Source organism: Anticarsia gemmatalis, chromosome 21 (assembly GCF_050436995.1).
Source record: "Anticarsia gemmatalis isolate Benzon Research Colony breed Stoneville strain chromosome 21, ilAntGemm2 primary, whole genome shotgun sequence".
Classification (NCBI taxonomy): domain Eukaryota; kingdom Metazoa; phylum Arthropoda; class Insecta; order Lepidoptera; family Erebidae; genus Anticarsia; species Anticarsia gemmatalis.
The window spans coordinates 4,469,092-4,486,561 of NC_134765.1; the positions used below are offsets into that span (position 1 = coordinate 4,469,092).

The following is a 17,470-nucleotide window of genomic DNA, read 5'->3' on the forward strand; positions in this document are numbered from 1 at the left end:
TTGTTTTATGATCATGAATGTATAAAAGTGCGGTGGATAACACTATATCAGTACTTTTTGATTTTCAAATAGCTTTTTGTAGCTTTTATGTCGGTTTGAAGTTACCTCTTGTACTAGAATTGTTGTAGTATGCTAATCTGACAACTTAGTAGAGAGCCTAGTCTTGTAAGATTTATATCGATTTATCTAATCACCCCATTTCCACCGATTGCCAAGGCCTCAGCACGCCACTTCATACGGTCCGGCTTATGTCATCCATTTTTTAGATTATAATTAATTATTCTACATAATTCCAAAATGAAATAGCTGTATCAATCAGTATCCCTGTAGTTCTCAATTCTGAAACTTGCATATATCCGACAGCCGAGAACCTTGCATACAAACGTTCCTAGTAAGTTGCTGGACTGTACGTTCAGATCAACTGGAATAGGAATAAAAAAATCACATATTACGAATTAAAATGTGCAAATAATATGATCATTGCTTTCAAAGACGATTTCTACACGGATCAGTGTGTTCAAATCGCTTTAGCCTTTAACATTTTCTACCGATACTAGGAACTTGATAACCGTAACATAAATTATCATAAAGTAAAACACAACCACCAATCGTAAAGGTTTTATTAGAAATGAGAAAACGTGCGCAATAAAAGTGCGGACTTTTCATTCGGCAGTTCACACCGCGTTAAACTTAGTTTAATTAACTTCTGGTTTACGGTCGTAACTTTTAGTTGACTGTTCTTGATAGTGCGATGTAGATTTGTGAAGTTTAATTCAAAGTTTTAGTTTGAAGTGCACTGTGTGGGAGTGAAGCTACGTTTTATGTAAACTGTGGGTGTTAAACCTTTAAGTGCTCATTGCTTTAGTTGCTTAGGTACTGCGTTATAACCTAACCTTTATATATTTCGTCACGTAAAATTGATATTGCAATGCAATTATAATCATGTCTCTATTATTGTAACAACTGAAGCTATTTTTTAGTGTGGAAGTGAATATTGATTGGGACTAGTTCTATCTTTTTACCAAACCAATTCATTATTTTTTATATACTGAATTTGTGAATGATGAACGGTGTCGTGGCACATGTCTATGATCCTTTACCAAAGGTATGGTCTGAGTTAACTAAAAAGAAACAATAGTATTAACTCTATTGAAAAAAAATCGCTTTACAAAACAAGTAGATGTCGTTTTCTCCAATTATACTTAATCTTAACGATAGTTTATTCTCAGTGCCACCGTCCTTTCAAGCCTATAAAACGAACTCGGTAATTATTACGATATTGCTATTCCCGGAGCCTCCAATGATCATGATTATGTCCTTTATCGCCTGTTAGTGTAATTACGCAGCGTATTTTGTCCTCTCTAAGGCTACCTTTCCTCCTACGCTGATATCGGTCGCGTAGATCGGTCGAGCGTACAAATAAACACAATGTTTTATGCGACACCGCAAGGTGATGCTGCAGTGTGTAATAAGAGACCGACGGTTCGCTCGTCCTATGTAGGCGATCAACATTAGCGTAAGAAGAAATCAGGCCTAAATGAATTTCAAGAGAAACTGTCAACACAGCTATTAAAGATTTCTTTTATAGCTGTTTATTGAACATTGGTTTTTAAATGTGACTTAAATAGTGACTTGTGGTGTTTAGAGATATTATCAACATAATAATATATTATAGACGTAAAAGAATATACCTAAGCTTGAAAATTATATTTTTATGAAGCGCTGATTATGTCTCTACATTAAAACAACGTGATCATATTTTTTGGATAGTTAATGTCAATCTCAAAAAAATATTGTGCTAAAATTACCAATTTGACACACTATAAAAAATACAAAGAAAAATATACTGATACTGTTCAATTTTAAACCAAAAATTAAGGTACCTACGTTATGTCGGCAAAATAATGCACGTTATTTTCGCGCCATCACCGCTCATAAAATATAATATTTTAGCAACTACATGTTACAGCACTCTGTGTATGATTTGTATGTATGTTGCAAAGTTCCACAATACACCGACGCAGTACAACAGCAGTTCACTAATTACTTGAGAACTTAATTAAGCTAATTTCACGAAAGCGTTGCAGTTGCTGAATTTATAATAAGTTTCAGTTAACGTGCAGTTAATTAGTTGTTTAGATGAATGCCGCTCGTTAAAACATGTGGGGATAAAGTTGGAGTTTGTTAACAAGTGACTCGGAAATGTTGTTTTAATTAATTAGTTTTGTGTAATATTTCGAGACTATTTAGTTATAAGACAACAAATCTAGAAATTAGAATGGTGGTAAATATATATCATTATTCTAACATAACTTGGTTTTTCTTAAAAACATATACATATACGTTGTAATTTTTGTCGTAGGTTTTTAAACCATATCATCATACAAAACTATATTTTACTTACGACAACCAAACTTACGACAGCTTTTGAAAACACATTTTTACCAAAACCCACTAAAAGAACAGACCATATACAAATTTGTAAACAAGAAAAAATATCTAGATATATCTTTAATTACTAGTACTTAATAAAATTAATATGTATATAGCCTACCTTTACCTATGTTTCACAGGCATGACGTCATACTAAACAACGCCTAATACAAACAGGCTTCGTATATTCTAATAACCAGACAATTTCAGGCATGGTGGTTGCTCACGGCTCCGAATAATCGCATCTCACACTGTGTTATAACTTTGTGCATAGATTACTTTGTAGTACGTTAGTTGGCGTGACATTGTGTGGTTTCATTTCAGAACTACGTATGCTAAGGCAAAACTAGCTACGACTCCTGATTATAAAGTACTAGGTTCAATTATGAACACAATTGAAGATTACTTAATATCTATAAGATATAACTGAGTAGAGAGAAAGATGATACAAGTTAGAAAAACCAAGCAGTTTTCAAGGGTCGCCGTCGTCGGTCAAAGAAAATTGTCAATCAAATTGCGTCTTTTTACCATAGTGGTAGGATTTCATGTATGTAAAGACTACACAATCTCTCCAAAATACAATATGTTGGTACAAGTATAATAACACAATACCGTAAAGTAATTGAATTACTTCAAACTGTAGTGGCGTAATAACTTGTGGAGGAACGAGGTGATCGTGTTCCTCCAACACAAAGGGAGGATCCTCCGACCAGGCGAGGTGATCATGCCTGGTGGGCCTAGGCTGCCCAACTGTTGTAGTCGGGAACTTGTATATATAGTCAGTTGCCGTGCAAACTGCGATAGCGCGATCTAGGACTTGTGACGTCAGTCACACTGCGCGTGGTGGTTGGTTGCGCTGGTCCTAGTAGATGTCGCTGTATGTAGCGAGCCGCTACATCACTCCCCCTCAGACCGTAGGTCGATCTTCTCTTCATGTCAGTCAGTCTCTCCAGTGCCTGCCATCGATGAGTTCCAGTGAGTCGGAACTCGAATTCCGCTAGTCCCAGTGAGTCGGAACTGTATGCCGCAAGTTCCAGTGAGTCGGAACTGTATGCCGCTAACTCCAGTGAGTCGGAGAGGTGCGGTGTGCGGTGTGCGGTGAAGTGTCCCCAGTGAGTCGGGGCGAGGTGCTTGTTGTCTGCGGTGAGTCGAGACGAAGCGTTGCGGTGCCCTGGGTGCGTCAGAGTAGCGTGACGATGATGCCCAGGTTGGATGCCGCTGAGGCCGTAGGGTATGCCAGTCATGTGCGTGAGCGACATGTTCGTGGAGTGCCCTGGTGTGGCCGAAGATGCTGGCTGGAGTTGTACGACTGCTGCTGTAGGAGTGAGGAGTGATGAGGGTGCGAAGGTTTGCTGCTGCTGGTCTGATCTTCGTGAAGGCTGCTTCCAATCACGTCGGGGTCACCACTGTGGAGGAACGAGGTGATCGTGTTCCTCCAACACAAAGGGAGGATCCTCCGACCAGGCGAGGTGATCATGCCTGGTGGGCCTAGGCTGCCCAACTGTTGTAGTCGGGAACTTGTATATATAGTCAGTTGCCGTGCAAACTTCGATAGCGCGATCTAGGACTTGTGACGTCAGTCACACTGCGCGTGGTGGTTGGTTGCGCTGGTCCTAGTAGATGTCGCTGTATGTAGCGAGCCGCTACAAACTTAATGTTTAATTTAATACAGCATTTTTTCTCACGTTAATCTTATTGCAAAATAATCGGTAGTACTTACATATAATTTTGTTTGTATGTGCACGAACATTGTGAACCACGTAATACAATCATTACGTTGTGTCATTTACCTCTAGGTTAAATGATATAGCCACAGAGCAGTTAAAGTCTACCAGAGTGACAATTTAAGCTCAGCAGACTTGCCAGCTGCGAGTTTTACAAATACAGATTGAAAAGAGTGGCTGTGAGTTTTTTGCTAACTATTCTCATAAAGCACTACTCCTTTTTCGTAGACAGTAGGCAATTCAGTAATTTTGACGACTATCATTAATATCAAAACATAATTTTGACATAAGTTAACAAATTAATTGATTTCGTTTTGTCGATTTACTCGGCCACTAATAGTAGCAGTAGCGATAGCCTAATTAAAAAAAATTGCTAAAACAGGACTCCTCTGTAAAAAGTTATACGTATTGTGTGGTTATAAATAAAAAAAGGGGTCGACTTGAGAAACTCGCTCCGTCTTTTTCGTCGATTAAGAAATGGCAGCGATGTCCGCTCTGCAAGCGGTTATCTTCTCTGTGGTAATACCTGTAGGCAATGTGTAATTTAGATTGTAATAGCAGATGTATCGCTCAGTTAACTTGACCGGTGGTCAATCAATCAATCAGTTTATGCAATATTGATCGACAATTAGATATTAGATGGGTAAGAATAAGAGAAAACATTAGATTGAAGAAACTTTTTTAAATTGTAATCATCATTGTATTTAATTGCTTTCATCTTTTTACTGCAAGGTTTAAGCTTAATCCGTTCCGACTTTTTGTACAGTACTTTACTTTTTATTTTACTCTTATCAAAGTTTTGGTGCAGCATGCGACGTCCGGTGCTGCAGCTATGGTCGGGTCACCATTGTGAGCCAAGGATGAAAATGATGCCCACGTAGAGCAAAATTAAATATTAATAGATTCCCTAAGTAGTTTTACTGTGAATTCGTTGTTTGTGAATGTACATAAAGTCCCACACAAAAAGCACTTCATAATTTTATCTCAACAAGACTATTTTTAAAACACTAGACGTATTACGATTTAATAGTTATGAATTACATATTCATGTTCCATAAGCCTTTGAACGTAGCCCATTATATACGGCGTTTTCTTAGAACTTTAACAAAGCGCTTTTCGCAGTTTCAGATGAAATACGTAAGAAAGCCTTTGGTACACGGGTTCCTTTTAATTTAAACATATTGCAGAGCTAGACTTATTATGCTTCTGTAAAACAAAATTTCACACTATCTTTTAGTTTTTATTTTCTTAATTCATAAAAGGGGCAAGTATCAAACTAACTTTGTTTTTGTTTTAAAACGTACTATAAAAAACATATAATAAAATAATTTAAACATACAACTAGACATTCATTAACATCTCGCTGAGTAAGTAATCATGGATTCCTTTGATCTTGCTGTTGCACATCAGGTATCTAATTCAGTAACGAATAGCTTGTTATGTAAGCAAGATTTTAAATAAATAAAAAAATCTTGCTTACATAAGCAGCACACTTGCATATGGTTACATAACTATTCTTATTTTAAGGTTAACTATAAGAAAATCCCACTATTCTTATTTTTAAAATAGATATAAGCAAATCCCTCAAACAACAATATCCTTAAAAAAACTCAAAGGAGAAACTTGGTAACAAACAAGACTCCGCTTCGATAATCTTGTAATATCGATAAACATCGCCAAACTGCTAATACAACGTATAATCCCGGCTTACTGAGTTAAGTCGAAGTACATCGGCTTAGTCTTAACGCTCACTGGAACGGCTTGAGTTAGAGGCAAATTATTATTTTAATTAAGTGTAATTGTAATAACCAGAAAATTTTAAAGTTCTTATTTATTTTAGAAGACACGTTATTGTCAAATAAGATAGAATTTCTTTCAGCCACTTTCATAGGTAGTTGATCGGCGCGAAGAATTAAAAAAATGGTAACTATAACTACTAAACTAAACTTAGTCCTGACTATCAGGTGGCAACTTTTTCGATAGATATAAGATGACAGTTTAAATAGGGATAATATAAGGGACAACAAATGTATGAAAAGACTGTCAAAATTCTTCCTACATACGCTTACTGTTAACTCATTAAAAGTTCTTCATAAAAAATCCTGGCTAAGTATACAAGAAATTAAATTTTAAGTAGTAACTAGTGTATGTCAAATTATTTCTTAATTAATTTTCCAAACCTTGAAGCAGAACACGACCGATATACGATAACAGCGAATATTTATGCCACTTTGGTTTCTACGTACATACGTAGAAACTAAAGTGGCTATGTGGTATATATCTATAGGTACAATATCTTACATCAATATGTATGTATATACATACGTATATCCTTTATGCTGAGGTGTGAACCGTGTAGGTAGCAGTATAAGAGCACATAATTACTTTGACCTTTCGTGATTGTATTACTCTTGAAATAAGGTAGAGTATGCATTCATAACGAAATAAAACATTTTTAGAATGTACTTAATATTATCATTTGTATTTTTTTTTAGGAAAGCTGATATTTAAGCATTTTCATACCCCATACTGAGATGGCCTTTTTTTTCGTTATAATTAATAGAAAAATATTACCAGCACCTATTATATGGCACGTAGTTTAAAGGCAAACGCGGGTGAATTTTATACACCTTTCCCTACACCTACAAGTAACACAGATATTATAATTTTATATTTTTTTTCATAAACTCTATACATCTAGAAGCGTTTATTCTTACCAGCTTGCATGGGTTTGGCACAAGACCATTAATCCTTATAGAACTGGCAGATGATAATGCATCTGCATCGACAGCTGACTTTTAAAAATATATCGTGAACATCAGTTTTGCAGAGCGTGTAATTTTGACTATGTGTTACTAAACGGTTTAAGTCTGTATAAAGCACAAAAGATCTTTAGTTATGCCGTTTTTTTTATTTATATGGATCTGAATATTTTAAAGAGCATTTTACAAACATAAATAACGGACTCAAAGTACAATTATATTTTAGATTAGAGTTGAGCAAAGTGTCACTATAGGATTAAAACTATTATTATAATATTATCAGGCGTACATTCTATTTAGGGCTTAATTTTATTTGTGGCTAATAATTTTATCGGATTAACTAATCATGAACAAACAAATAACAAAATATACGACACAAAAAGAAATTGCCCTTGTCCGAAACTGTAAACATCTCTTTCTTACATTCCTATTTAGAAAGAGACATGCTATCTCTACAGTACTAATCGTTGTCATTATGTTTATCCACGTATACAATTTACATATCGTTGTACACACGGTTTAAGCTTCAGTGATCTAACGATGTAACCTTTATACATAGCAATTAGTACGTTAATAAGTCCTTGCACGTTTTATTAACGAGTGTTTTAGTGTTAATTTTACTACCTAACTAAACTGGCAATGGCTAGATCCTGCTTTCAAAAGGAAAGTTTTTAATAAGTATTAAAACTTCTACCTGGAATCGCTTTCTACCTATAATTGCATATATAACCATGTTTTTCTAGGCAAAGTACCTTACCTTTACCGTACCTTTTTCAGTATATGAACAAATACCACAAATATTTTAAGTTAGTTTCACTAACCTAGCGTGAATAAACGTCAGGCTATTTACTGTACTACAAATTTTAGCAACATACCGTAAATAATGGCTAAAAATATTGCATAGCAACGAAAATAAAACCGGATAACGATAGCTTACTAGACAATTGAAATAGGTCTCTACTTTTGACGAAACAATTAAAACAATTGAAAGATAAAAAGTAAAGTTCTAAATACAAAAAACGGCCGCAAAATTAAATAAAAAATATAGTTACAGATCTGGCTCCTACATCGCGGTATTGGCTGAATAGGCAATTGGCGTCGGCCACTATAAAAAAAAGTTCGCGGACCACGCGCCATCTTTAAATAATAACAAATTGTGTCAAGTCATTTGATCCGTACTGTCGCGGTGAAAAATTGTTTTATTTAATTTTAAAGTAGACGTTGATTATTTTTTTTTAATGTACATACTTATTGTCACAGTAAGCTGTTTTTCGCCGATACATACCCAATCCATGTTAGCGTACAAATATTATTCTCTACGTTTTTTTCTAAGGCTAATGGCTCACATTTTTAGTGAAAGCTTATGTGTATTAGTATAGGCTTTTCTGTACCTTGTCAAAATTCGATCTAATGCGCATTTTTAGTTCAGACTATGTAATTTATTTGACATGCTAAGTTAGCAGGCAGTGCTGACATACCACAAAAAGGCTATAAATAATGAACAAAATATAAAGACATTTTGCCTTCGACTGTCCCTAACCTTCAAGTCATGATCTCACTCCGTCATGCCAGCAAATTGATTCAGTATAACACGGCTAGTTTATCCGCCATAATACCTCGTTAGTCAGTTATGACAGATCGGAATTATTAAGAAAATGTATAGAAAAAGTACGTGTTGATAGATTGATGCATATACGGAATGACAGTGATGTTTATAAAGCAGGGTTACCATCAAAGAAGGGTAGCTAACAAGCATTTTGATACTTTTTTTATTTTATTCTATGCCTCTTAGTTTAAAGTAATGACTTCATTTTTTAAAACCTTTCGTTCCTTATTTAAAGAGACTATGTTTTTTTTTTATTTAATGGCATATACATATTTAGAAAACCATTAAATTCTTTGTTTTATATTTATTTCATTGTTTGCTCGTCCAAAATTAATTACAAAATACTTCATAAAGCGTTACGCTAAGCTGAAATTTCAAATCAGTATTACCAAAATGCTCAAACCGTGTCATCGCATAAACGTTTCGTCTCCACCTTTGTTGAAAGACTAAACAAGAAACTCATTCCACCTGTACACACTTAATACAAAGTTCATTGAGAAGCAATCAGTTCTCTTCACAACACGGCTTAATTCAATTAACTTGAGTTATACTCAATATTGAATTACATTCACTCGGTTTACGGGCGTGTATAATAATTTGGATCAATCCAATTATTTGGATTCAATTGCTTAGGGATTACGTTTGGTATTAAGTTGTCGGATTTTTGTAGACTGATTGACACGTTTAGTTTTTTGGTGTTTATTTACTTGTTATTCTTAAAGTAAGCAGATTCGTTTCTAATTGGGTGTGAATGATTATCTTCTTAGGTTATATTGGTGGCTTGGTTGGCGTATTCTTACAAAAAGCTGTAAGAATCGTTTTCTTAAACTCATAACATTGGTTTATTTTTATATTACCTAGTAGGTAGCAAACTATCTAGAGAGATAAAATAAAAATGGATCAATTTTGTATTTACTAAGATATATGTTATTTTGTCCCCAGAACGATTCAGATGATGAGCAGTGCGCGCTGAGTGACAAATGGCAATACGAGAGGAAGTCCAGACGGTGGTCCCGCGTTGTGGAGATCACACCACAAGCGCAGAGAAGACTACAGGTAAAGATACCTTGATAAATGTTTGACACGATCATTGTGCTCGGAGATCTTTGTCCAATCCCCACAAGAAAGAAATGTTTGTGTGATCCACCATTACAATTGATATTTGCTGTTAAAAGTAAGTGGTTCATAAAATCGTCGTTATTTGCATGCATGCAAGAGTTGAGTTTAGGGAGGTACTGGGTATAGTGTTACTTTTCCGACATTGCTATAATAGCTATCTAGGGATTCGATTGACTAACTCGACCGTAGCTGTCTGTCCCTAAGCGATATGAAGTTCATAAAACACAGACTAAATCCTGCGGCAACAATAATTTTCACCCCAATTATTCGTTAGCATAAACAAATTTAAACTCTCGAATACTAAACCTCATTAAACTGAACACAATTTCTATTTACATAGCAATTAACGCCTCGGTTTCAATACGTAATAGAAGCTCGTCCAACAGTTTGAATATTTTATACTTTTACCTTTTTGAATGCGAGACTGAAATGTTTTCAGCCGTGTTATATATCATGTTTGGACTGTCGACTCTGAATAGCATAGATAAGCGAGTAGCGGGAAGCTTGGAACGCCGCATACCATTAGAAAAATCTGGAAAACCGAGAATACAACAAATAAATACAAGGCAATGGTAGCAAAGCAACATTAGATTGAGCTCGATTATCGTACAATTTAAGTACTATATATTCTCTGATCTACTAACTATCCTAGTTCAGAAGCGAATTTAATAATTTTTATCTATTGTGAAACATTATTTCATAATTTTGACGCTTATCAATCTCAGCAAATTCATAAAATCTTCAGTAGATCAGATAATTAAAAAATGTGCTATTTAATAAACACTCAAACTACAGTGAAATTTCTGGAATATTATTTAATTTATCGCTTATTCTATTAATAAATCCTAACCATACACAATGTTGTTGATCGTCACACATTTGTTGTAGGGATTAAAAACACGGTGACAAATGGCATAGGTATCGGATTACGCGTGTTGTACTGAAAAATTGACGTGCTGAATTCTTATGTACGTGTTAGTACTGATATATGGGTTTGGTGTAGTCTATCATTTTGTGTACCAGCTTTTACGCTTTTTAGGGCAATTTTTATGTTGCTGTATTTATTAATCTAAATTCGTTCAAGTCCTAACGATAACTAATGTTAGGTAAGATTGCTTAACTCTGAGTTAAGTTACAGTATGTTAGATTATGAATAAAATGTTCACATCAACTAATTTACAGAATAATACAGCACTAAATAATCAGATTCAGTTGAGCGATTTTCTACAGTCAGTACTATCTACTTAAGAGCGTTTGGGATTTAAATTACTTAAAAAGAATAACTAGTTTAAAAAAAACCCTAAGAAATTCAATTATTCCTACTGAATTTGTCGAAACTTAGTCGTCTGATAGTCTCATGAAATCGTCGTTCAGTAGTCTTCTAAAACTTGACTATACTGTAAAACTTATCTCGTGTGACGATTCGATTTATTAACATTAATATTGATGCTTTAAATTTAATCTTGTCTGCAGGTGATAGCTGCGCGTGCTCTAGCAGAAAGAGAAGCAAGAGAAGCGAGAGGAGAAATAGAAGATGATGAAGATGAAACTCTACCCACAATACGTGTGGGACTCGTGGACAACGATGGAGTTTATACAGATGTTGAACCTGATCTGTAAGTATACCTTAGATACGTTAACGCTTATTTACTATGAAACTATTTGTACGTAGAAGAAATCATTCATCGCTTATGATTTGGTTGTGAAAAAATGATATCACGTTGACTGCAACTGAGAGTTAACTGTCGCTACAGACCAATGCACCATGTCTACCAGAGACTAAAACAATGTTTCATTACACGTAAAACTTAGTTATAATTCTTTGCATTAAAAAGTCCGAACTTTCGTACAACTGCGACGATGTCTGGACATAAACATCAAAATCCATCCGACTGTCACTCCCTACATACAAACCTAGGTACCAGGGGTATATCACAAACGAAGAGCTCAAGCTTTTAAGCAAATTGGTGTTACAAAGCCGTAGAACAATGACAAGGGTGACCCTTCATTCAAGAGGCTTTGCAGACAGTCTTTACACGCTCGAGAATACTGTGGAAAGTCCCCGTGAAAATTGTGTAGTATTTTTTTATATTATTTTTTGTTTTTTAATGAAGTGGTAGAATCGTTTGCTGGTACTTCTTTGAGCAGTACTGTTCTCAAAATCACGTGCAGGGATAACGAAGTTTATTTGTGTCTTTTAAAAAACATTGACAATTTCATCCTAGCCGAGACAGTTCCGACAAGAAAACCCTCAAAAACTCCACTAAGAAGTAAGAAAAAAGATTAGATTAGATAGAAGAAGATTAGATCAAGACTAGCTGACCCGCGCAACTTCGCTTGCGTCACATAAAAGAGAATGGGTCATAACTTTCCCCGTTTTTGTAACATTTTTTTACTGGTACTCTGCTCCTATTGGTCGTAGCGTGATTATATATAGCCTATAGCCTTTCTCGTTCAATAGGAAGAATTTTTCAAATCGGACCAGTAGTTCCCGATATTAGCGCGTTGAAACAAACAAACAAACTCTTCAGCTTTATAATATTAGTATAGATTGTTCTTGCAATTGCATTTATAATAATCAAAAACTTCGTAGAGATCCTGTAATCCCTTAAATAGAACTGTGATATAAAACGGCCTGGAAAATACCATCGGATTACTTTGAAAATCTATAAACCACAGTAATACTAAAAGCATCTTAGAAGATATTCCTAAGAAGATTCTTTTAATAATTGGTAAACAAACTTTCCCATAAACAAGGAAGTAAAATTATCTCGGCAATCTTTCATAAATATTCTTTCAATCTCATCTACGCTTCCCATACATCAATCATTTCAAAACTGGAAGCGTCAAAACAATGTTTCCATACATAATAGGCATCAATTAAATTGGTTAGCACTCGAAACCTTTTGTAAGTCAAATATCAGACGTTTGCGCAATCAAGGGCCAATTATTTTAGTGTGAAGCACCCAAAGTACTGTTACATTGCGGCTATGAAACTAGCGGTAATAGTTTTTAACGTTCATTACTCTATTTGCGAAGAATAATGACCCGGTGTACAACATGTCTAAAGCCTTGCTTTTAGTTGCGGTAACTACATCGCCATCCCAGATGGTTTTTCAGTCAAAAATTTTATTTTTTCATTGCATTGCATTAAATGTAAAACGAATTATACAATTCTTAATGACTAATATAACCGGATCTAATTGATAGTAAAGCTTGAAGTTAAGGGTAATTATTGTTCAGCTATCTTAGTATAGGACGAAGTACGGAGCGCCCAAGAGATTGTTAATATACCAAAAACATTGTAACTGAACGATACCTGGCCGTGGCTTATTCAAATCTTGCCATAGATAAAACCCAAATCGAGGCAGTACAGTAAAAAATAATTATTGAGTAATTATATTATTAATAGGTTACTAAAATCGCCCACTTTTCCGCTATTTTCAATACCCAACAGTACATCCTCATTAACACTCGAATGATTATAGATATTGTGAGGCGAGCTTATTAATTTGATTGTTGCTTGATTGATAGGAATGTTAAGTGGATTGATTCAGCTAACGGATTTGTATCGATATAAACTGACAGTATTGTTGGATGTCGATGACCGGCTGCCGATGCTTTTGTTGCGATTATGACGGTCAGATAGGTGTTAAATCATTTATAATTGTTGTGCAATGTTATTTTTTAAGTTTTAATGAGTTAGATGTTATGTGATTTGAAAATGTTGCTGAATATAAACATACAATTTCTGAAATATGTACCACGGAAAAAAACTTTTGTAACAAAAGGCTGCTTAAATTGGATTACTATAGCTACCTCGAATGTCTTTTGAGTTCAATAAAGTCTTACGACACAGTAAAAGTTAGTGTAATAGTGACTATTTGAAGTAAAATGAAGACAGTAAGCCACCAATACCGAGTTGTATGTGACGATAACCTTTTATAGAAACAAATCATACAAAATACATGCCATGCCAAAATAATACATTGCATAATCCCGTCTTATATTAAGGTCTTCCCTTGACCTTATACATACCAATTTATTTACCGAACACAAATTTTACTTACCCAAACCAATCACGACTAACCGCAGTCATCTCACATTATTCTAATAGAAACCATTCCCAGTAATAGGCGCTTAGCAAACACGTCAAAGTGACGCCCTACAAAGGGCACAATGACTATAATTAAGTCCATTTGTTCTATATTGCATTCGTACGGGCCCTTCACCTATCACGTTTCCATTTTGGATTGCTAAACCGTAGTAATGATAGACTTGTAAAGGATTAGGTGGCAGTGACAGCGAGTAGCGGAAGCTGAAGCGGGGAAGTTGAAAAGAAAAGCCTTTGGTTTAGTATGGGTAGACACTGAAATTTAATTGAATGTGAATGAACTTTTTTTTTAGGATCTTGACATACAGGTCGCTGTTTTGTTATCATATTAAAAACAAAAAGTGACAAAATAGACTTATAGAACTCTGATCTTTTTAATATCTTCTATCGATAGTATGCATAGATTTCTTCCCAAACGTAAACATAAATCTAACTACAAATAAAACAGTTTCAAGCAAACCCATTAAAATATACGCAATAAATTACAAAGGCTTTAACATCTATCACAAGAAATTGATGTTGAAAGTTTCAAACATTCGTCTAGTCGCCGCCAATATCTCACTTTACCCTTTTCACACCCTCTTTGAAAGATTACTATCATGACAATTGCTTTTATTCGAAGAGAAACTCAAACTTTTTACCTGTAACGAAATGGAATAAAAATACCGTGATTTATATAAACGTGAGAGATATTACGCGACGTAGATGACGAATAAACCTGAAAACAAAAACAGAATTATTGAACAAGGCCATCACTAAAATGTTAGCGCAGTCTGTTTGGACTTTGACACTACTGCCTTTTTTTAAATCGCATATCAGTTAGTAATAATGACTTATTCAAAACGAAAAGGAATACTAACTTTTTACAAGCATTACATTTTAAAACGCGGCGTTCGCTTTCCGCTCCCGCAAAAGCTTTTCATTCCGCTATCACTAAGACCTTTTCCTTATATGTATTGCGTTGCCCTACATAAAGGGCGTCTGTATACAGAGCGGAAAGCACTTAATGCAAGATTAATTGTTGCCGTGTGAATTTGACGGTTTCAATGAGAAGCCAGGGTCGAATATTGAAGTAAATGTTCCGTAGGTGTTGCTGGGTGTGATCGGTACAGGGCTATATTTTGCTTTATAGTTAGAATAATACACGTAGCGCCTTGATAGTTGTATTAAACCATTAGTAGTGACTTTGCTATTAATTTATCTTACGAAAACTGACACTCTCTCTACTAAAATAGACGTTGGATTCAAAATAGTCGAAAGAATTATATGTTATCTTAGCTCCGTGTAAATTGAATTCATCATCATTGTCTTGAAGTCATCCCACATTAAGTTGGAAAATAAGCGATTATTATCTAATCAATCTAGTTTACCTTCAGTAAAAACTTTTCTCATAATAACTACTAAAAGAATCTATGCGGTACCCCAACCTGTTGTTCAACAGTGTAAAATAAGATGCACTTGAATCCAATTCACTTACATTAGCCAGTCAAGATAACGTTTTAATATCAAAATTATACTTTCTAATTATAGAGCAGAACTTTCTACTTAAGAACAATAAAATTGTTAATGAAATTCAATGTTTATAAACATTAGAAGATTTAAGAGGCGAGACGTAAATAATTTCAAACTTCCTTTACATTATCTACAGTGCTGCAGTTTTTTTTTGTATTTTTGTTTGTCATCAAACTAGTCATAGAGTCCAAATTTTATTACTACTGAATAAGTATTGGTTAGATTATCAGGTAGAATTTAGACAGTTGCTTTCATGCATTAGTTGTCACCTATGTATCGGATGGATTATCTTCCTTGAGACGTGAAACTGATGATATGATCCTCGCTTAGTATTCCGTGATACTTTTACAGTGGTTATCTTTTCTTATTCAATATTGGATAAGGCACTTGTTTTCTATCTCGCCTTATGGTAAGTGTCGATGAAGGCAGGGATGTTACATGCCTATCCAAATGATACTCATTCCATAAAAATCCAAAAAAAATGTCTTAGAAAGATTATCAAAATATTTTCCCAAAATAGTATATCTAAAATAATAAACATACATCATCAAAAAGAAACGTAAACCGCCCGTAAAATTCCCTAAACCATTAAGAACAAAAAACAACTTGGCCCTTGTTTCAAACTTTTCCATACAAATAAGGCTTGATCTGGAATGAACAACTTTTTTCTGTTAAAAGGCCTGATAAAGTTTCCACTGTTCCGTGGCGTATAAGTTCAGAAGTTGTTTGAAAGGAAAAATTACTATTTTTAGAGCAGATACGTGTCGTGCTTTGAAAATGTGTTGTTGAAGTTTGATCCTTTGTTAACTGTGAAGTCTTTTTAGATACTTTTGATGTAATAAGGGAAGTAAAGTTGTTTTTAGTTTTAGATTCTGATTAAATTCGCTTCTTTGTGATTTTTCATTACATAAGAATAATGAACAAAAAAGTAAAGGAATTATGCAATTAATACCTATCTATTTTTGCTTTGGTCTCTGCCTACCCCTAAGGGAAAGGTCACCATTTTATATATATATATTATGTATGATTAACTGGTGTTGATAGAGTATTCTTAACTCTTATTTTTTTATAATTTAATGACATAATCTAAGATGAATAGATTTAATCTGAATTATTAATTTAATTTAATTATACAACAATTTCGACTCAAAAACCGTTTCATAAAATCCTTAAACAGACAATGAATTTGTTATCTTACAATTAATAGGGGAGGTTTCAAATTAAAATGTAACAGTGTACAGTTTAATTTAATAGAATATTCATTGGGAGCTAATTGAACTCCAAAAGTTTTGAGGCTTTATGCTATGTGTACACTAGACTTAGAATTTCAGTTCGTACTTACAGACGGTATACTTACTTTTTAATTTAGTTAACTGTGTAATTAAAATTACTCACGTTATAATAATAATAATAACAAGTTTTTTGAGACATTTTGATGATTTACAAACCATGATATTAAGAAAAGTAAGTGTAATGGATATACTTTTTAAGAAAAAGAAGGCTTTCCTGAAGCCCGGTTTCACCTTTTTTGACAAGTTTTAGATAGAATTTTGACAGTTGTATTCATACATTTTCTGTCAGCTTACATACCTATTAAGCAGGTTAGGTTTTCTGGCACTTATTCATTTGCTGTGACAGTAGTACTAAGCCTGTTAGCAAAAATTTGGTGTCGAGAAAAACTTCCTCGTCAGTTATACTCAAAAGTTACGACAGAACAAGTTTAGGATAATACTCCCTAAATCAAATTATAATATTATTGCAATCCTGACAGAAAGGAAAAGTTTTTAATTGGATTTAGAAGCGAGCGGCGAAAGACAACACAGAATAAAATATTTCCAGACACTTTTTGGGGAAACTCTTGGCATACTAAAAGCAAATATACAAGCAAGCAAGCATACTAAAAAAAAAAATTAAGAGGCAGTTTTCAAATAACTGTATTTACTTAACTTATCTAAGTCTAAGATGTATAAACTTTTAAGATACACGTTAAGTAATTTAATTTAGCCGATAGACGTTACGTAATCTAAATTACTTATCCAAATTAATTGGTTCATGACATAAAAATAAGTTCCATATTAGATTTGGGTCAAAATAAAAAAAGACTCAGTGAAAATTTTGTTCTTGTATTTTTCTCAATTATATGTTTCAGTGTTCATCAAATGATTTCCAACTTCCTAAAAGAACATAGAAAACAACAAAA

General features: G+C 34.2%; 1 protein-coding gene across 5 annotated transcripts in view; it reads left to right on the top strand.

Moving 5' to 3' along the window:
• The window catches only part of cv-c (RhoGTPase activating protein), a 298,529-nt gene that overhangs the window by 266,029 nt on the left and 15,030 nt on the right, over positions 1-17,470 (top strand). For all 5 annotated transcript variants that reach the window (XM_076128413.1, XM_076128414.1, XM_076128415.1 and 2 more), the window contains 2 exons: positions 9,468-9,581; positions 11,118-11,260. In XM_076128413.1, coding sequence (XP_075984528.1) covers positions 9,468-9,581; positions 11,118-11,260 — 257 coding nt within the window. The remainder of the gene's footprint in view (positions 1-9,467; positions 9,582-11,117; positions 11,261-17,470) is intronic.